This window comes from Ornithodoros turicata, chromosome 5, assembly GCF_037126465.1.
Source record: "Ornithodoros turicata isolate Travis chromosome 5, ASM3712646v1, whole genome shotgun sequence".
Lineage (NCBI taxonomy): Eukaryota > Metazoa > Arthropoda > Arachnida > Ixodida > Argasidae > Ornithodoros > Ornithodoros turicata.
The window spans coordinates 75,201,018-75,221,711 of record NC_088205.1 but is presented as its reverse complement, the minus strand read 5'-3'; the positions used below and the strand labels follow the sequence as shown (position 1 = coordinate 75,221,711).

General features: G+C 48.6%; 2 protein-coding genes and 1 long non-coding RNA gene across 7 annotated transcripts; 1 reads left to right on the top strand and 2 right to left on the bottom strand.

Annotated features, from left to right (window-relative positions):
* The first annotated feature begins 535 nt into the window (after positions 1–535).
* LOC135394809 (periostin-like) lies at positions 536–7,786 on the top strand. Its single transcript, XM_064625806.1, has 10 exons — positions 536–1,044; positions 1,164–1,324; positions 2,727–3,046; positions 3,862–4,171; positions 4,954–5,163; positions 5,401–5,538; positions 5,607–5,776; positions 5,828–5,967; positions 6,040–6,193; positions 6,354–7,786. Exons 1-10 carry the CDS (start codon positions 941–943, stop codon positions 6,579–6,581), a joined length of 1,935 nt encoding a protein of 644 aa, XP_064481876.1. The 5' UTR covers positions 536–940; the 3' UTR covers positions 6,582–7,786.
* Positions 637–5,853, bottom strand: LOC135394812 (uncharacterized). Its single transcript, XR_010422966.1, has 4 exons — positions 4,195–5,853; positions 4,055–4,131; positions 2,709–2,974; positions 637–1,253 (listed from the first exon to the last, which is right to left on the bottom strand). It is a non-coding gene; the product is annotated as an uncharacterized LOC135394812 (long non-coding RNA).
* Positions 7,372–19,965, bottom strand: LOC135394810 (myoneurin-like). Of its 5 annotated transcripts, none has more exons than XM_064625812.1 (6): positions 19,792–19,965; positions 16,736–17,061; positions 10,099–10,661; positions 9,740–9,966; positions 9,129–9,286; positions 7,372–8,474 (listed from the first exon to the last, which is right to left on the bottom strand). In XM_064625812.1, the coding sequence occupies exons 2-6, from the start codon at positions 16,902–16,904 to the stop codon at positions 8,179–8,181; spliced, it is 1,413 nt and encodes a 470-aa protein (XP_064481882.1). In that variant the 5' UTR covers positions 16,905–17,061; positions 19,792–19,965; the 3' UTR covers positions 7,372–8,178. The 5 variants fall into 5 exon arrangements, with proteins under 5 accessions (XP_064481882.1, XP_064481879.1, XP_064481877.1 ...); XM_064625809.1 differs by having other exon boundaries at positions 10,084–10,661; positions 16,736–17,075; positions 19,792–19,964; XM_064625807.1 differs by having other exon boundaries at positions 10,084–10,661; positions 19,792–19,964.
* Positions 19,966–20,694: the final 729 nt, after the last annotated feature.

Sequence of the window (20,694 nt, the reverse complement as noted above, 5' to 3'; positions counted from 1 at the left end):
GCAAACAAATGGGTATTAATGACACCCAAAACCAAATAATCACCAAGACCAAAATGTCTGTGTTCTCCCTAGACTATGTCTTCTTTATTCTTTTTCAGTCTCTTTTATTTTTCTTCTTTATACAAGCTCGAGTTCATAAGTAAGACCCTGGCCAACATTCCAGATAAAACAATTTCACTACATTTTTACCGCTTTGTATTCAAAGAAGGTGAATTCAACAGACTGAGGCGCGTTCGGTTCCAGGAAGGCCGCGTTGGGGGGGGGGGGGGGGGGGGGGGATATGTTTATTAAGAAAAAAGAAAGGATAGGTCAGCCAGACGGAGGTCGGCTTGCGGTCGCGTGAAGAACGTTATGCCTATGGCTAAGCTCCTTATACAATCAGCAGGCAATGCTTCATTGGAATCCGCATTGGGGTCTGCGGTGGACAGTCATGTCCTCTACTAAACCACAAAATTACAAAGAGACGAGTGAAACTGGAAATTATATCAGACATAGGCGACTTCGGCCTATACAAACATCTTGTCTGCCTCTATACTTGCCGTGCGTGACAATACACTAATTCCACAGGCTTCACATGAATAGCATCACGCCATCCACACGAAGAAAGGCACGTATGCTATACGCGTTCAACCCATCCAATCATTATACGTGAATTTCGTGTAATTTTGTTCGCAAATTTTATTGAGCCTTTCAGAAGGGCTGATAAAAATAGCACTTCGGAACGATCTCGCTCTGGCCTTCACCCGTTTTGTTTCTGGCAATGGAGAAGAATGATTGTTGTTAAGCGGAACAACGAAGGCCTCATGAAGAGTGGCAGATTGCTACCGCGAGAGCTTCATCCGGGCTAGTTTCAACTCAGTTCCACCGTTAGCCAGCTACGGGTGCTCCACATAACGCTGCATAAGCTCACGACGATACATGAGTTCGTTACTGTGTAACAATGACCAGGAGTCTCCTTGGATATCTTCTCTTTCCTTGGATTGTTGGTTTCGTCGGTGCCTGTGGGCATTCCAGGTCCTGGTATGACGTGGCCAAGCTTCAGGGGTAAGTGTCTTTGCGCGTCGAGGCTCTCGAAACAGCTGTGATGAAAGCGATGGCACTCCCCTGTTATCCACCGTAGATAACACGAATCTAATGGTTTCTCGTTTCTGTTTAATTCGTAGTCCTGGCGTATGTCCCGTGGAAGTAATCTCCAAAGACAGATTCCCAATAGCTACACCTTGGACGAAAGGGAAGTTTTGCGGCTCGATGACCTACGTGAGAATGGTGTGCTGTCAGGGCTACAACAGGAGCTCCGCTAGTGGTGATACAGGATGTTCACTGGGTGACTGTTTCGCCTACATTGTATTTCCATGCAGTGAATCGTATTTGACCACACCCGACAGCTTTATGTAGTTCAGGGCAGTGATTTATCCAGACCCCCTCACACACACCCCAACACGCCGTCAAATGTTTGGCGACACATCCCCTAACCTTTTCCCTATGCACCTCCCACAAAGAATCCTCCGTAATTTCAGTTTCCGACACATGTCTGCAACCGTTTGGACCAATATTGGACCAATATTGGATTAACATTGGGCCAGTATTGCCAATATTGGGTCAAGATGTTGTGCTGCTTGGGCGGGCTATCACCCGAAGGGCCGTGCTGGACCGGGTAAAACCTTTTTTTGCGTGTCTGGGCCGGGCTCGGGTTTGACATTGTGGGTCTGGGCCCGTACTTTGCCCGTCCTACATGGGGCAGGAGCCCGTTACCCCACTATTAGTTAGCGGCGGTCAACTTTTACAGCCCGCTACAGTGGGCCTGGCTGGGCAGGGCCCCTGTAGCCTCGAAATTTTTAGGGCTTGGGCACGGCCCAGGCCGGGAAACCTGGAGATTATTCGAGCTTGGGCCAGCTTTGGGTCATGCCCGGGCGTAAAACTGCGGCCCGTGCAGCGCTCTAGGTGACATCCCCAACCTATTTTTTTGCAACCCCCCCCCCCCCCCCCCGTGCTTGCGATTCTGGATAAACCACTGGTTCAGGGTGTCTGCAAAGAGTGTGCAAAAGAAAAAAAAAAATAGCCTGGCTACAGCAGAGTCGTGCTAAAGTGTACACGATTCTTATGTGACCTTGCCCCTGTGCGTGCACCTTCGCTGTGCATTTTTCGTTGGTTCTGAGTCTTTTTTGTACTTTTGAGAACCGAGCCCGATATCTCGGTCTGTCGATGGTACTTCTTTTGCTGGTATTTGCTGTACGTACCTCGTTTACTCAACTTGAACGTACCTAACTCTTCTATATTTGCGATGATGTTCTCGTTTTAGAAATTGTGCGCAAATCTTTATTCCTTCCTCGGCACAGAAAAGGCAAGAAAAATCGCGCTGTTTTTGTGCGTCACGAGAAGGAAAGAGACAGAGAGAGAGATGCCTGGCTGAGAATGAACCCAAAGAGATTTGCTTTTACAAGCGAGAGTTTTCTACGATTTTTTTTTTAAACCAAACTTGAGGCATAAAAACGACGTGGTATATTTGATACCTATTTCTGAGGAACTGTTCTTGACCTGTCAAACACTTCAAGGTGTGGTCAAGATTCGGGCAAGGCTTAATTACCAAGTTAAGAACTACACCTCAGTTAACCTGCAAAAACGTATCCGACCCCAAAACCGTTGTTTCACCACATACTCCTGTAAAACAGTTCTTCGCTATCGTTGTGACACACTTTTTTTGGGGATACCTTGTTGCTTTCCTCCAGTTCAAGGAAAGATGGAAGACATCGCGACATCCTTGGCCACAGCAGACCTAGGGAAGTACCTATCTGCTATGAAACGTGGCGCCCTCTTAGACGTCCTTCGTCAGAACAAGAAAGCTTTGACAGTGCTAGCGGCGCCCCGTACAGCAGTACTGCTCGAGAGCGATTCCAACCAGCATGGTGCAGGGGAAGAGAACGGCGTCCACCCATTGCTCTACACAGTCATCGAAGAAAGGCTTCCGTTCCGTCATCTGCAGGAAAAAACTCGTCTGGTCACTGCGTTCCGCAACGATATCATCAAGGTTCACAAGTTCAAAAGTGGCGTAAGATATAGACCTCTCCCTGTTTACAAAACAAATGACGTCAGATGGTACAACAGCGCCGACAGCTTGGTAAACTGGAACTACTATAGAGTAAAAATCGATAAGTGACAAGAAAGCCACAACGATCGAATATAGCGCGTGATATTCAACACTTGGGCACTTGTCTCGTATACCTGTTCCCGTCGTACTATCCTTTTTATACTTCCACGCAGTGTCTAGACCTCTGAGTATCATACTCTATGAATTTTGTGTGATTTCTTATTCGTTCTTAATAGTTGTATGGCCTTGTTCTGCTCTAGTTTACCGGTAGCCCTATCGTTCCCATGCCCTTTCTAACGATGGCTATCCTGCTGTTCCAAGTTCAAGGGTTTCAGGAGTACGCGTTTCCCTCGCTGTACACGTGGTATATCTCTACAAAGCAAGCCCGAACTAAGCCGTACAAACAAATCACATTCCGCACAGGATTATGACATTGACTTTCGAGACCATGCAACCCTTTGGTGAAGCCTTCTTGTCTTTCCGCAGTGGGCAGGGAACGCAAAGCACATGTTTGTGAAGACACCGAAGCGACTGAAAACGTGACCTCATTTGTGTGTACGATGAGTAAAACAAAAAAAAAAAAAAAAAGCGGCCCTTGGCCTTCGTGAAGGAATACGGCTTTAGTGAAACGGCGACGTTCTCCGTCCGCGTTGTTTCGGTTTCACTATGTCTACCAACGTCGTGATTACGTCACCGTGACGTTTCTTGGGTAGGGGTCTATTACATCCCAACGAATCTCGTTTTCTCTGACTTACACAGTTTTATTTATTTTCCAGCTCGTCACAGCAAATTGTGTGCCATTCGTCAGCAGTGATCTGGAATGTACGAACGGCGTGGTGCATGTAACCGAACGGTTACTGAAACCACCACAATACGACAGTACCGCGGATTACGTGCGACGTCATCCGCGACTGACAACATTGTTCAATGCTCTGGAAAAGGTTGGGATGATAAACGACCTCGGCAGACCTCAAGACGACGATGGAGCGTCCTGGAACACCATGTGGGCCCCCGTGGACACTGCGTGGGAGAATCTTCCAGAGAACCTGAATCAGAGTCTGTTTGGTGATCCCCGTACCTTGAAAGGTTGGTGACACACACATACGTACATTGGATGATGATGAGGTGGGCGATTCACCGCCGCTGTGGTGGTACACTGCACTATTGCACTGCCTATCGTGGTGGGCGACGCTTACTCTGGTTCTGTGTTTTTGTATACTCATATCTTGTGTGTACAATATCATTCATACTTCATTACGTTCTTAATAATAATAACAATAATGTTTTATTTTTTGCTAAAGTGACCATTAATAAAAACGGTCCACTGCCGAAGAAACACAAATAATTCCTATTCACTGCCGAATAGACATCTCCCTGTCTGTAAACAAATGACGTCATCGTGTTCGACAGCGCCACCAATTTGGTAGAGTTGAACTACGCTCCAAGCTATTAGCAAACAAGGTCGCGCCCGAAGGCCACGGTCTTGAAGGGATTACGATGGCCCCTGAAAGGGGACGCGACCTTCGGTCTTACTTTTCAATAGGAGGCAGCGAACAAGTGCCCCCCCCGTGGAACCCAGTTTCGGTTGCAGTCTGTCTACCAACATCATGATGACGTTTCTCGGGTAGAGGTCTATAAGTATGAGCGCAACGTCCGCTCTACCAGCTCCACGATACTCCACCATACTCCAGCATACTCTACCAGCAATGGGGTAGAGTATCGCCCCTTGCGATGAAACTACCCATTCATCATCTCATAATAAAGTTGTTGTTGTTGTTGTTGTTGTTGTTGAGCGCAACGCGAAGACACGCTCGTTACAGAAAGAAGAAATAACCGCTTTCACCTGACGTCTTCTCGCTTTCTGTTAGATTTATTGAAGCGTCACATGTCGGAGCAGCCGTGGTGCGCGACAGCCGTGCACGAACCTGAAGAAGTCCTTACAAGAAGTGGAGATACCATAAAGGTCTCCTGCAGCGGATCTACGGTTTCTGTTGAAGGAGCAGCAATTTTGGAAGGAGACATCCTCACAAGAAACGGCTTTGTTCATCTTGTAGACAAAGTCTTTCTCCCTCACACAGGTTAGTTATTGAGCTTGTCCGCATGGACACTCGGAAGCGTTGTCACCCGTATGACACGTAATAAGAATTCACCGGTTTTGGCGGGAAGCCCGCAACTTCCGTGATTCGGCTGAAGAGGGCACAAGGAGCGCCAAAACCATAGCTTTGTCCTTGCGCGTTATACAGATGTTCTGGACCGTTCCTGTAAATAACAGGCATAATCACGCTCTCTCATCTCTGCTTTCATACTCTATGCAGCTCGTTCTGTGGTGGACATCTTGCAGCAATATAACCTGACTACATTTCTAAGCATTATGGACCGTTCTGGCCTTCTGCATGCGTTCCAGAATCATCGTGGTTTCACCATCTTCGCCCCAGAGAACTCCGCGTTTGAAGGTTTGGGAACTGCGCTGGACGTCGGAAGCGCCTGCTCCGTTCTATTCAACGTCTTTGTTTTTTGACAGCTCTCGGCGAAAACGTGAGTCTCGACCTCAAGCAAGAACCACACTCCGCAAGATCGTTTCTGACACGGCACGTGGTTACGAGTACGTTGCTAGGCAGTTCCTTCGCTGCGGGCCAGCTCGTGGAGACTCTCGATAGGCGAACTTTCTTCAGGGTTCAGTTGCACCGCAAGGTAACCGAGTTGCAAGCCTAGGGTTAGCTGTTGAACTGTCGCTCCCTGCAGGGCATCGTTACAGTCGGAGGAGCCGTCATCAAGTCTCCAGACCACGTTGCTCTTAATGGTGTTGTGCATGTTCTGGACAAGACCATACAGTTCCCGGAAAAGTCTGTGGTCAATTTTCTCGAGGGACAACAGAGATTTGGGTATGAGCACTTTGTATAGTCATTCTTTTGGTAGATGCATTTATCAGCGTGTTCTGGAACACTTCTGTACAGGTTATTCATGAACCTCATTAACGCGAGCGGACTCTTAAGCATGCTTGATAAAGAATTAGGAGACAGTTCATGGACTATCTTCGCGCTGCCAGATGAGAGCTTTCCTGATGGCTTCGTGGAACGCCTACTTGAAGATCCGCAATTGCTGAACAGGGTACGGCGTATTTGTTACGAAGTTTGAAGTATATGAAGGCAATTTCAGTTCCAATAGACCATGTTATACGTTAATATCTTGGAACTGTCTTATGGTTAACCCATAAAAGTTGCTTTATTTGACACATCTGCGATGAACAAACTATCACGCTTTATTGCAGATGATCGAGGGCTACGTTGTTCCTGGTTATATCATCACCGCTGGGATGCCACCGCTTCTTGTTCATCATTACAAAGCAATTTTTGGTCAGATTACTCTTCGTAAGGAGGACTCCGGTGAAGTAACTGTATCCAAGGCGTCGAATCTTGTGGAACAGGACTACCTCTGTACTAATGGTGTGGTACACGTGTTGTCTGACGTACTGCCGCTGTACCAAGGAGATTTTTAGACTTGCTGATTCAAACTTTCTAGTTAGAGCGAGAAGGTGACAGTCCCGACCCGAGGAACGACAGTAGAGTATCAGGAGACTCTTCTCAAGCCCTGGGACAACTATCGCGCCATGATTCCTTGCTTGCGCACTACTTATCTTAGGGAGTTTCACCCAGGCTTCCATTTTCTCGGTCAATGAGACTGCGTAGCCTCCTAAAGTATTTCGAGCCCCTAAAATGAACTCTTCCATTATTTCGTATTTCGATAAAAAAAAAACCCGGATATTTTCGCATTATACTTTGGTGTCTAATGTGTACCGTATGCTCTGCCAAGCTGAACAAATTTTACATTATCTATCCCGGTTTCCCTCTTATCACACTTCCCCTTTTTGCAAGAGTCGAAAGATAAGACTCCAGTAGGATAACCATCCACAAACGCGATTTTTCCAAACAACGCGCAGGAATCTTACGCCGCTGAAGGCTGGTACGAAACAACAGACGGGACACGATCGTTTTTGCAAGCCAGCCGGATCCACCAGCGAAATCCAATCCAAGCCGTTCCAGGCCACTTTTCAACGGTGACGCGCAGTTTGGTTTTTACAAGTGCATGCTGCATGTTTACGACTATTTCCGGACGAAATACCATTGAGAATATAAGTCCTGTGAAATGCGCGACCGAGAGCATTATGTGTAACCCGTGCAGCGTGAAGACTTGTGGTGCGGTTGTTTACAGTCATTGCACGCCATGTTGCACGCGATCTTTTGGTGGCGAGTGCTGCTCCATTCTGATGAAATACTCGTAGGACAAGGTAAGAGGCCATAACATAGTTTATTCATTGTAGAGAGACTGTTAAGAAAGTGTTCCCGGCATGCCATGAACGTGGCACGTGCTAAATAGTAACCGAAGTTACTTACGAACGAGTACACACGTCGAAAGATGAGAATATTTCGCCTGTACACAAGTACGGGGTAGTATTGGGTTGCGAGAAGGTATGCGGAGTACAATAACTTTCTCGTGGGAATAAGTTGGTGGAAAGCGGACGGCAAACTTTGTACTTTGAAGATATATTTACGTGAATTTGTACTAAGCAGTATAGATGAACAACATAGTTCACAGCCTCGCGTCTTTCAAAACGACAGACAACAAAAAAAAAGTGATATGACAACTTGAACTTGCGTGGGAATGTCTTTCACACGAAACATTTCAGTTCAGTGAATATACACACACGTGAAACATAACTTAAGTACAGATTGTGAAGATATCACATAGAATATATAGAGTATGTACAATGATAAACGCTGTATCACAGATAATGACTTCATGCAGAAGGACGCTTGTAAATCTGCTCTTCCGGTGGGTTCACGAACCCTTACAAGGCACGAAGGAATACTGCTGTTGAGATCACGAGTGTCCCAGTGAGCATAAGAACTTTAGCGCAATAAATAAAAACCAACCAAAGAGCAACATGGATAGTGATAGTGTTGCACACATTCCAGGCTTTGGTAAAAACATTCCACCGTTTTCGCAGAAAAACGGAACGCAACTGACTAAAACGAAACTAGAGTAATTGCAGACGACAGACAGTTCTTTTTGATTGGTTCGAGTCGGCGAACTGCTCACGAGCTGCCTCTCAGAAGACCCACTGGGAAGGCACCTTCTGCGAACTTGAAGTGTCTCTTATCGTAGAACTTGAGCAGGGCTGGACTGTACGGGTGGTTCTCTTGGAGGTGGAGGTAGTGAACCTCAGGTTCGTTACTCGTGTGGCCGCATTCCTCGCAGACGTACACTTTCGCGCGCCGCTCCTTGTAAGCGTACTTGTGCTGGATGCCATGGACCTTGAGCGTGTGCGATTCTAAGGAGCATCGCTGCGTGAAGGACTTGTCGCACAGGACGCATTTGTATGGACGGACGCCTGTAAAGAACAAGGAGAAAAATTGAAATGAGGTTCCGTCCAAGTTAGGCTTAGCGTAGCGCCGAGAGGCGCGGTTCTTTTTCCGACGGAAGGGCAAACAGGGTGATCTTTTATGCATATTTGCAGACACGTGCGCTGAGCATTACGTCGGCAAAGTAAACTGGAAAAGGTCGGAGGAAATAAGCAACCGAAGAAAGTGCATGTCTAAACTGACGCCTGCGTCCTTCTGGCTTTGCGAAATGTTCTTGGCGAAAGGAAGTGTTTCCTAGTGCTTTACGACAATAAATTTCGTACTTTAGCTAACCCTAATTTGCATCAGGGATACATAAGCGGGACATTCCTGAATACGCGTCCGTCATGTAGCGCAGGCTGTTCGTGACCACGGACTGGAACGAACGAACTTTTTTTTTTTAAATAAATACGCTCGCTGTTGTCATTGGCCAGTTTGTGTCGATCGGAAGGTGTTGGCGATGACGTTTCCGAAAACGTGACATGACAATCACTTTATTCCCTTGAAGCGGCCAGCATGACGTGCTGACATTTCGTTTGTCAGCTTCCTGTATCGTATCGTTTTCGTCGGGTGTTTCCGGTCTGCTAAAACTTCCCACTGATCTCCACGCGCGTCGTTAAAGCAGCCGCGTATCTGGAACCCACCTGTATGAGTCCTGGTGTGCCTCTTGAGGTCGAACGTATCGTTGAACCCCTTGCCACAGAAAGTGCAGAGATAACGCTTGACGTCGCTGTGGCACTTCATGTGCCGGTTCAGCAACCGCTGAAGTCCGAACGATTTTCCGCACACTTTGCACGACAACCTGTAAGAGAAAACACGAGCACTGTAGCACCGTGGTTTTCAAACACACCTGCCCGAACGTCTTTAGCGAAACCTGCGGAGCGTAACAGGCCTGCACGAAAGCAACACATCGCGTGCACAGCGTAACGGAATGCTACGGCGACGACGAGCCGTGAATGGCTCTTATGTGCTTTTCTTCTGGCCCGACAATTTTCATTCTTAGGACCTCTGCGTTGGTGAGACTCAACTATGTATAAGGACCTTGATATCGAGTCACGTCAAGTGGATACCTACAGGTGCAGACACTTTCGTGACGATAATTACGGGGTACAGCTAGTCGACCTGCAGCGTGCTTCTGAACGCAAAGTTAAGAAACAGGCGGTAACGGCGGTCGCGTCTCTTTGTGCTTGTTCGTAACTTGATTAAGATACCCGCTACGAAAAGCAATGAAAGTCGTCGGAGAAGAATCACCTACCGGCTAGGATCGGTCTTTGCGTTGTCGTCGACTGTGGTGGGACCACTCGGAGACAGTGGATCCGCCGACGAAATACTGTGGTTGCTGCTCGAATCGTGCTGTGACTCGATGACTGGCGGCGGGGACATCGTCATCCTTCGCGGCCCTTGCGTCTTATGCAGCATTGGGTTCTTGATGCCATGTCCACCGTTCACGAATTCAAGAGGAGCTTCGTTCGTAATGCCGAGCTGTGAAACGAATATAAACAATATAGAACAAGCATGACATTAAGGCGCACATCATCAGGGACGTACTGGAAGTGTACAAGGATGTACAGAGAATGCTACCGTAATAAATTGACTTACAGGGGGCATACGTACCCGCTGCTGAAGCAACGACAGCCTCACGGGGAGGGCTGGTGGGTACGGGGTATCTTCGTCAGACGTCGTCCTCTCTTGACACGCTTCTCTGGGCGACCTGATGGGGCTGGATCGGCCGACAGTGTCCGGCGACACGGCCCTGTACTGATGCAGGTTCACAGGTTGCGTTTGACTGTACGAAATTGGCGACTGGATGACCGGAACTCGAAGTCCGGAGACCGTAGAGGGAACACCGGAGTGTCGATGGTGGACGGATGCTGTGTGATGATGAGGGTTGACGTGGAGGTACGGGAATGCAGACAAGGGGTTCGAAGAAGTCGAAGAAACTTCGGAGGACGAGTCTTCGGAAGACAGGTAGGCATCTTCGGCTGTCGTGGACGGATGTCGCAAGTCCTGCGCGTACATGTACGCCTTGTCGCCCTCGTGTGACGACGGTGGAGTTGGTGGTGACAGCGGGGGTGTCCGCTGTTCGTGGTGTTCGTGCGGCCATGGACGCGGTGGGGCGATTTCGGTGGCTGCCGGACGGGGTTCTGATTCGGGTCGTGGAGGCGTTCGGGATTCATCTGGAAACAACAAAGAAGAATTCTTGTTAAGAAATCTGCGACGACAGCCGAGTGTGTTTCACATTTTCATTTCCATCTGCCATATACGTCCAGCGCGTTAAATGCCCTAATATAGCACAGGAGGCAGGTGAAATTTGCGTCGCCGCGCGGAAGCGACAATGAGCATAGCAGGTGACGTTTCGGGAAGCCGGCAGTGGCGCAGGTGGAAAACTTTCACGGTCGGGGTTACAATGGGGTTACACTCGCGATAATCGTTCGACCTGCTTTTGTTTCCGGTCTTTTAAAAACAGAGGAAGCTCGCTCCTCGTAATCGCTGTCGGACGTCCCTCATTTCTTTCCAAGCTTCACCTGGGCAGAAGTTCCCGTTACGCAAGGACGCGAAGGAAGAGGCACCGGACGCTGCCCTTCTCGTTCCTCGAATTCGACGGCTTCCCGCGGCTTAATGTCGCTGCCGTAATCCTCATTGAAGTATAAATCAGAAGTTTGTTTATGTTTCGAGAAAACGCGATGGACACTGTGCGCCTTTTAATGCTATACATACATCCCTTTCGAAAGCCTCCGTAATGTACATTAATTTCGCTAAAAGCCTGAAACTACGAACGGAAGCAGTCAATGGTGATATTGCTTCATTCTGTGTTTTCTTCATTTCTTTTCTTCATCATTTTTTTCGATCATTTTCTTTTCTTTCGATGTACCTCTGAACGGTAGCACATATGTTCCTCAGCTCTGTATACGACACGAAAACATATTACTCGCAACCCACTATTGACAAACGACGGGCGTCTCTCCCAGTTCTTTGTAGCTCTTCCCAACAGCAAGTATTGCAATCGCCTTGCAACAGAGTCCGAAACCAGCGATGCACACCCGTTTCCAGAATGACGCCTCCACACACTATACCACAACCACTCTCTTTCAACTTTCAAGCGAGCCGCACAGCCGGCGGCCAACCATATTCCAGGAACTGCCTCCATCACACACAAACACACACACAGAGAGGAAAAGGGCCACGGTGGCTGGGGAATGCTAAAACTCCGGAAACACCACCATGAGACTGACGAGATGTGTGGCAGGCAGTGAGGGTAGGGGGAGGGGGGGGAGGGGGCTTAACACAGAAGGTGTGGAGGTTACCGGGAACGGCTAAGACCGTTACGAGCAGACGCTTTTGGTTTCATGAAAGAAAGTTTTGTCTGGCCCTCGAGGCTTCGGTTACCTGGACGGCGGGGGGACACGTTTGTGTCTCGGTCCAAGGTCGAGAAGGTAATCACGGGGACTTCTGGTGACGATGAAGAAAGACGCGGAATGTTTAGAGACACTATGCTCTGCTGGGCAGCGGGTCTTTTGAAGTTATGTGCCCGTCCAGTCGCCGTTGGCTGTCGTATAGTACCGTAGTCAAGGGCGCGAAACGTTGCACTGTATAGGCATTGAAAGGAGCGGACGTATCGCCTGACAAGGAACGGTTACGGGTGGTATCGCGTACTGATTGCCATCGTGGCATGAAGGAGAATGATGTTGGAGATGGAATGACACTGGCTGGTTGATAAAAATCCCTACAATACTGTGTTAGGCACCGAAGTACCTGGGGTTAACCAAAACAGTAGAGGGTCATCGATGAAGCAGAAAAAAAGAAGAAGAAAAAAGAAGACAAGTAAATAGGGGAGTAGTGCATTAAGAACGGCGCGTGCCTCTTGGGCAGGCCTCCAACCTGGGTACCTACTAGATAATCTACGTAGTCGAGAAGGTACCTAATGCAGAAATCACAAGTGACGGGGTTTTCTTCGAGACCTTGATCGCATGCATTCCAGAGTCATTGCGAGCATGTAGCAGCTGAAAAATATGACGAAAAAGAAAACGTTTTTTTTTTTTTTTTTTGGGGGGGGGGGGGGGCTAAGATGTATTCGGGAATCTTCCGAAATCTACGTTTCCAAGAGAAGAGCACAGTCCAGTGAACACACACGCAGAAAGGAAAAAGTCAAACTGACAAGCACGGCGAAACGGCGTCTCCCAAGACGCCGCAAACAAACTTGAGGAAAGTCCCACCCGGAGACCTCCACGAACTTCACACCCTAACTTCCTGGGAGTATATATCGACAGCTGCTCACTTCCTAATCAGCGTCCAGTCCCCCTCATTACCGGAACAACCGCCGTCTCTCCCCTTTTTTTTCTTCTTCTTTCAAGAATAAAGGGAAACCTTTCCCGCAGATCCCCTCGGTGTGTTCTTCCCGCTTGACCCTCTGACCCTGAGGCGAAAGCGATCCGCCATTTCACCTGGACCCTCCAACACTTCCGCGAAGGCGCGCAAGGACAGCTGTAAACGGAACTGCTGAGCAATCAGGGTCGCTCAGCCCTTCCGGGCCCCTGCAGGTGTGGTCAAGAGCACACTGTACGAAGATGGTCCTCTCGAGCCAGCTGCTTGCCTGATTCCAAACACCCGCTCTGAGGCTTCCTGCTCTGGGTCAGTGAGTTAGTGGATATATAGTCAGAATTGATGGTATCTGGCCACTTTGGAGTGACTTATTGCTGCTCAGCCCTTATGGCCTTTTTTTTTTTTTTGAACGGTATACAGTCGTTAGCTTTGTTTGTTGCGCGAAATTAGTAAACAACACTTGGAGCAGATGTTAAGTGAGATAGTTAAGCGAGTCTGTGGTTTGGGGATTGTTGGTAACAGAAACAGTCTGAGCTTTGAACACAATAAAGAAGGATAACGGAGAGACGTTATGATGCCAATTAGCGAACATAAACCGGTAAGCTTACCCCAGACACTAACTATCACGCTAGGCTGGTGTGCATCTGTTAACTCCTAAGCTGCAGCTTGGCTGTGTACATTTACGTAATGTTTGAATAGGGTTCCGTTAGCGCACTCAAGGACAATGCTCATACATGCATAAACAACGGAGGCGCCTGTAAGCTAACCAGTACTTTTACGTACATTATAAATTTATTATTGAGACGGGACCCATAGAAGACAATTAGAAACGATAAGTGGGAAGGACACGTACAAAACGGCGCACAGGAAGCGGAAGGACGTGACAGAAAGCCTGCAGATCGAACGAACGTGCTTCGCATTGCTATGCAGTGAAGTGCAAAAGAGTTTCAAATGTCACGTACAAGTTGAGAGATAAGAACAGTAATGAAAGTCTTGCACAGAAGCTAGTGCGTATGGACATCGGTACGGCTGCGTTGACGAAATGGAAGCATACGCTATAAGAAAACAAAGGAGTAAATTAAGGAGGACTTTAGTCCTCCGAACCTGGAACTTAAACCCCAGCACTGCAGATGGTCCCCATACTTCGCAAGTTATCCCCTGATCGCAACAGTCTACATAGATATGTGCTATGCGGGAATCTAGTAGAACAACGCAATATAATTAAGCAACTGCCCGCGGAATAAAAAAATGGGTAGATTGTGGGTCCTCCTTAAAAAATCCAGAATTGTGCCGTGCACATGTCACAAGATATAACTTGACACGTCAAAATTAAAGCATTTTCATTTGTGTGCATGGGACTGTCAGGAGAAAGGTGTCGAATGAAACCCCCACTTTGTGTTATTCATTCAGTTGCATGCATTTTGGTCCCCAAAGTCCTCATTCTAGTCCCCAAACGGACTAAACTTACTCCATTTCATTAGAGCGTAGTGCTTTGTAGGAAGTCTGTGTCTCAGTAACCCGAGGGTTCGACCGACCATCGGAAATTAGGCATAAATGTGGTCGGTGCTTCAAAGAAAAAGGAGGCGCGGTTTGAATGGCATTTCGTTCCAGTACTGCTGTCAACGTGGCGACAGGAAATTCGACACGGCTACAAACGTCTAACTTCCGTCCAGCCCTCCCCAACACGGCGACGATGTCGCGGACTGTCATAATACGGAGATGAGATGCCTCCACAGCGACAACACATTGTAAAAAGACGCCAACAGACAAGTCGTCGGCAAGAGACACCAGAACAAAAGGTAACGGAAACTTCTCGCGTTCCGCTTGACGCTACAACCTGCTGCCTTTGAAAAGCGGACAGGTTCCCTTTCATAGGGGGGGCCATCCAAATTCCTCCTCCTCTACGCCAATATCTGCATCGCTCCTTTGCCATAGAAAGCGACCCTGGCCTTGGCAATGAACGGCGCAGTAACTGCATAACACTTTCACCGTTTATGAAAGGAGGGACGTGTTTTTCTTTCCTCTTCGTTACGTCATGGCATTCAACCGGTTTTCTGGCCACCAATGCATGCAACGGACGAGCCTCGCACAAAAGAAACGGCAAAAAGTACGAGGCACCCTCGCCCTCTGTGTATGCGCACAATACGCACCAGTGAACTGTCGTTTCAAGCTTGGGCGGTTCTGTGGCCGATGGGAATCTGATGGGAAGTGTTGAACCTGTTGCAGCGGGGTGTGGGAAGAGTCAAGTGAGGAACGGTAATTAGGGTCGGAAAGGACTTTTAGTGCCGACGGTGTGGGTTAGGGCCGCGGTGCAATATGGAAGAAAAAGGTAGGTTGGCTCAGTGCAATGCGTGGACCGGTGTTGTTTTATGGCCGTCTTAAAGACCATAGCCGGCGAAATGTCATTCTTCCTGGGCAGTTCGTGCAGCGCTGAACTAAGAGGTCACGGAAGGGTGATTCGGCGGCAGCCGTGAACTCCTGCAAGAAGCTTAACAAGGAGGGCATCGATTCGCAACGTATAGACGATGGGCAATCACGGACACTCTGAGAAATATCCCCGTCAAAGTACCCGTTCTCAGACGCTCTTTATTTTTCTAAATACTGCGTGACGCACACCTATGAACAATAAGCAGAAGCGAATGATTCTTCGTTTTCTTTATCTTTTTACTTTTCAGTATGTAAAAATGTAAGCCAGCACCTCACCGTGTCGCTGGAAGTGATTCACGTAAAACAGACGCCTCCAGCCACGAAACTCCAAATGACTCTCATAATATTGTGCTCATGGGACAGCATGATGTGAAAACAGCAAACATGGCATATGACCAGTGACATGCTAGCTCCACGAGGTGGAGGATCACAAGGAAGAGCGGCAGCGAAGCGACAGACAAGGCGAACTCGGAACGCACCCCCTTTTCTCTCCCTTTGCGAAATTCTGCACCCGCATGTTCCGTGGCCACCCCGTCCAAAAAAGGTCCAACCACACACTGAACTCGGCAGGCAAGCGAGAAACAGTTTCCGTGAACGGGCGTTCAACAGATGTTCCAACGTATCTTACAAGAAGTGCAACAGCTACGGAGGCGAACGTCTTCGGCCGCCAGATGCTGCAAGGACCGTTACAGAAACCCGAGACGTCTGCGAAGATGGTCTCACGCGACGAAGGAAAAAAACCGTTAGACCCATTATCGGTCAGCTCGAGGAGCGGGTTAAGGCCGGCGTACGCTACGGCACGCGGACGGCGATAACGTCATGCCCTGAAAGGGATCGTCGGAGCGACCGCGTTACGACACGTGTTTTCGCGGAGCAAGGCCAGGGGGCTTTTCCGTTGCGACGTCAAGATCAAGGGTAAATGAGGAAAAGGGGAAACACTCGCACGCCTTCGGGCTGTTGTTGACCTGTGGATGCTGTTGTGGAAACAGATTAGTACTTCTGGATGCCCTCTCTTTTTCTCGGAACGTAAGAGCAATGCATGAAAGACGTCACTGTTTACTCGTAAAGAGTGCTAAGAGTAGAGGGGGAAGGAATGAAGGAATATTTACAGTTGATTTGTGGGTTGTATTGACTTGCCTCTCCTACAACGCAGTTTAAAAGCACGAATATTAACGGCAGTCTGAAGAGAAATCTCTCAGGCTCCACGTTCATATGCTGTCTTGATTGCCCGCTACGGACCTAACTTCGTAACGTCGTTTTCCGTATCACATCACGAGCTACTGAACTCTGCGGTGCACGTCCCTACCACACTCAAGAACAGCGCATCGTCTGGATATTCATGCTCTTTCTCGAAGAATTATCCTGCCGCTTGCGTACCGTCCGACCGTTACATCTCATCCACGCTCCGCAAGCCTCCCACGCGGCCTTGAGAGATGCTCCTCATCAACATCCATCTCCGCAGCGTGCGAGAGCTACGAACATCTTGCACCACAGGATAACTCACCTATAACGAGGTTCCCTTCGTAATGCGGCGAATTCTTGCTCACCAGGCTCAAGGGTTGCGACTGCGGCGCGGGCACCTGTTCCGGGCTCGGCGGAGGAGTTACCGTCCCGACGATCGGTCCAGACCGGCAGTGTGCACGGAACTTCCGCACTAAAAACGCTCTCGGCATGTTCGCTGTGGTGAACAGTCACTGCACGCACGTTGTCCAAAGGGTATCCAGGACAGAAGCACGAGGCCTGCCAACGAAGTTCCTCTAGAAGTCCATAGGGTCTATCCACAAGGATGGTTGAAGCACGTGACCGTAACCTTCGATGTCTCGGATGGATCTGAGAAATGTGGGCTACTGGGAGTCGGGGGTACCAAGGTAAAGCGAAAGCGAGAGTGGCTGGTGTGACGTCAAGGTAGAGAGAGGAGGAGCACACGGTCAAGGGAGGAGGATAGTGCGAGGGTGATGGGCGAAGGGAGGGCATCGGGCCCCGCTACATGCGCACGGGGGGGCAACTTGTTTTCCTTACATTCTTTTTTTCGTGTATGAGAATGTTCGTCGAAGAGGTGAGGGCAAGGAGGGAAGGTATTGAGGAGGCAAAAAAGAGATCGCCGGGGTTTGGTGCATCAACAGGTACGCCGGCCGGTCGGCATGGGGTAAGAAAAGGGGGAAGGAGGCACTGGTGCCCCCTTCTTCGACTGCAAGGATTTTTCAAAGTATACTCGGTCAGTGACACATCTTGCGTGTCGTTCGTCGTCGTCGTCGTCCACTGAATGCCCTCACCCGATCTTTTTTTTTCTTTTCTTTTTGGTAAACCGGCGAGTTAGAACGCGATCGTTTTTTTCTTAAACCAGTCGGACAGTGTGTGTGTGTGTGTATGAAAGGGGCATTGCATTCGGGGGCAGGTTGCTAGATGGTTGTTTGTTGTCCAGTTTTTCTCTCCGCTTCTTCTCTGTCCTTTTGCTTTGTGACGCGTTTGGGGGGCGAAAAAAATTTCAAATACAATGCGTGACCCGGGCGTTCCAGGGGTGGTTCGCGTTAGGTCAAACGGTGGGAACTGTGGAGAAACGGATTGTTGTGGTCCTTCCGTTAGGTCCGCGCCCATCTGCATCTGGTTCGAGTTGGACAAAGGATAAGCCTTACGTATTTGCCGTTTTTTTTCCGATGCGATGGCACACCGGGAAGAAGTTTACGTGTTTGGGTGCGCAGCGTGAGGGTGAGACTAGCGGAGATTGGGTTCAGCTCAGGGTTCCGGAGCGAACCGAAAACCTGAACCGAAAAAAAAACTTTATTTTCGGGCGAACCGGAACGGAACTAAAACCGAAGCAAAATTATATGCTCCGGAGTCCGGAATGAAACCGAATATATGTTTTCGGTTTTCGATTCAAATGGAAAATTGAACTACAGTGAACCCTCGTTAATATGACCACCACCATTCCCGCAGATTTTGGTCATAAAGCGAATTGTCACACTAACGAGAAACGCACAATCCGCTGAGCTCAGAGACTGCTTCGGTGCACAACATTAGCAGCAGCAATGTGTGACCTGGTCTCGTGGTCACTGCTGTTTTAAGCACTACAGTGCTTTGGCAGTCCGAAAAGCGCTGTGAGTAATTCCGAGGTCAAAAACATCAGGAGTCATCCCAAACCTTGGCGCCCTACTTCAACACGTGTCACCCTCTGCCTGAGGTATGTGTGTAGCCTCTCCCTGGGGTTACTCTGCGGGTTATGAGCCGTGGTCATAATAACGAGAAGATAATACCTGTGTTTGACCCTACTTGTGTGACAAAAATGTCAGTCATAATCGGATAAGCGGGTTGTCATACTAACGAGATGGATTTACATGGCGGCGGAACGGTTCCCAAGAAAAACGGTCGTAAAGTGAGTATGTCATATTATCGGGGGTCATATTAACGAGGGTTCACTCTATTTGACCCTCAAGGGTACGTTACGCGAGACCTCAAGTGCACAATACAGGGTATCCATCGGTATTTGGGTAGGAAACTCCAGAAACCCCACATTACAGCAATGTGCCTGAGTGCAAGACGGGCTCCGTGTTTTTTGTCTATAAGTAACATGGTCTGAGCTTGTCACCTCTCTCTTCATTTCTTTCTCTGTGAGAAGAATAAAGGGCACTATTTTCGCTGCAATCAAACTGAACCGGTTCGAACCGTTATTTTTTTACTCCGGAGCTGAACCGTTTTCCTTGAACCGAAGCGAAGACCGGAACGAGAAACCTTGTGGTCAGACACCCTGGTTCAGCTGTCTTTTGTTGTTACCACAAGGTGTAGCAAGTCTAGCAGAAGGTACGTGAATAGTTCTACACAAAAGTTAAAGGACACCTAATGGAACGCCTATGTTTCGTACTGGTCCTAAAGCTCGAGGTGTTGGTGGATATCACCGGCGTTACTTTTTATGCGGCATACTCTATTTTGCGACCCAGGATCTTTTAGAAGGCGTGTCCACCTTGTCTTACACTAATCCAGTGCTCAGAATGATTTATCCAATCCAGACTCCCCATACAACCCCCAAATGTTTGGCAACACCCCCTCATTTGTGATCGTCGGCAGCGATACAGAGAGCTGTCACACCGTAACTGTAATAATGACCCCCATCCCATTTTTTTTTTTTTTTTGCAGCACTCCCCGTGATTGCTGGATAAACTACTGAGTGTCCATGATGTCCACCCTTACATTGTGACGCGACGGAACGCGACTAACCAAGATGTTTCGAGCGACTGAACATGAAATATGTCTACACTTCATGCACCGAAGACCAGTTGCTTCCGCTAGAACTCTACCATAAAGCTTTGCTTTTACGTCACAGTATACCGTTCACATGGTGAAGGGCACCGAGAGACACCGTCAAACAAGGACGGACAACAAACTGAGAATTTGTTGTCCGTTTCGACCGCATTCTCTCTATATGCGCTTCACCATGAGTTCATACCAGCTTGCCTGCACCATCTACGGTACCGTTACTTGAGCATGACTCTGACGACAACAACGCAATAAATTTGCTATGCAGGCACGCCAGAAATAACGAGCAAGAGGATATGCTGCTTGACTTACTGCGTCAGTTGTCGGAAACCGTGATGCGCGTTCTGCTCAGACGGCGTCCTTGGGAAGCGCGGCCCGTCGTTTCTCGAACGGCGTTTGAGCTGTATATTGCACGAGATTTAGCTTGGGCGGGAAAAATAGCTGACAGTGCGCGTGATACAGCACCGTTGGACGAAAAACTTTGGGACAGGGTTGCTCGACTGACGTATACGTGCTGCTCGATGCTCTGGAAGCATCCCTTCCGCGCCTCTTTGCATGTTGTTTGACGCTTCGTGCCCTTATGGCAAGGGGGAGGCAGTGTTGCTCTGCGGTGTATCATTTATGTGGAGCACAGACCAGATGGTTTGAAGGTTTGATGATTGATGGTTTGATTGTTGAAGGTAAGATTTCCCTTGAGATGGCGGATGTTACCACGAAGAGACCAGACTGAAGCCAACCCCTTCTTGCTTTTTTTTTGTTTTTCCCCAGTACTCAGTGGAAGTGTTGAGTCACATTAAGTATGTTGAACTGGGCTAGTTGGTACACAAACGCATACGGAAAACCAGCACACCAAAAGAGGCAACACACCAACACAGGGGCTTACTGGCAACTGCAAAAGTTTAATGGAAAGACTATAATACGAAAAGATACGTGACTCATGTATTTAAGACGTAGTAGTAATGTTACGTATAAGTTGCTTCCACCAGCTGGCTTGCCTTCTGCTCCTCTGTTCAATGGCCGTCTTGTTTTTGTCGTCTTCCCGATTTCAAGACACGCCACACCGTTCCCGAGCTTACTCGACGATGTAGCCAGAAAAACGTTTCGGGAGGGATTCTGTGGGTTTTATTTACCTCCCCTCCCCTTATTTCTCTCTTCCAAGTGCACTACCAAAGGCACAATTCCCCCCCCCCCCCCCCCCCCGCTTTCTGGCTACGC

Coding starts and splice junctions, on each gene's coding strand:
- LOC135394809 (XM_064625806.1), top strand. CDS start 941: ATGACCAGGAGTCTCCTTGGATATCTTCTCTTTCCTTGGATTGTTGGT. Junction 5,777..5,827: donor GGGTTCAGTTGCACCGCAAG/GTAACCGAGTTG, acceptor CGCTCCCTGCAG/GGCATCGTTACAGTCGGAGG. Junction 6,194..6,353: donor ATCCGCAATTGCTGAACAGG/GTACGGCGTATT, acceptor GCTTTATTGCAG/ATGATCGAGGGCTACGTTGT.
- LOC135394810 (XM_064625809.1), bottom strand. CDS start 16,904: ATGCCGAGAGCGTTTTTAGTGCGGAAGTTCCGTGCACACTGCCGGTCT. Junction 9,967..10,083: donor AGCGGGTACGTATGCCCCCT/GTAAGTCAATTT, acceptor TTCGTTTCACAG/CTCGGCATTACGAACGAAGC. Junction 9,287..9,739: donor GCAAAGACCGATCCTAGCCG/GTAGGTGATTCT, acceptor TTTCTCTTACAG/GTTGTCGTGCAAAGTGTGCG.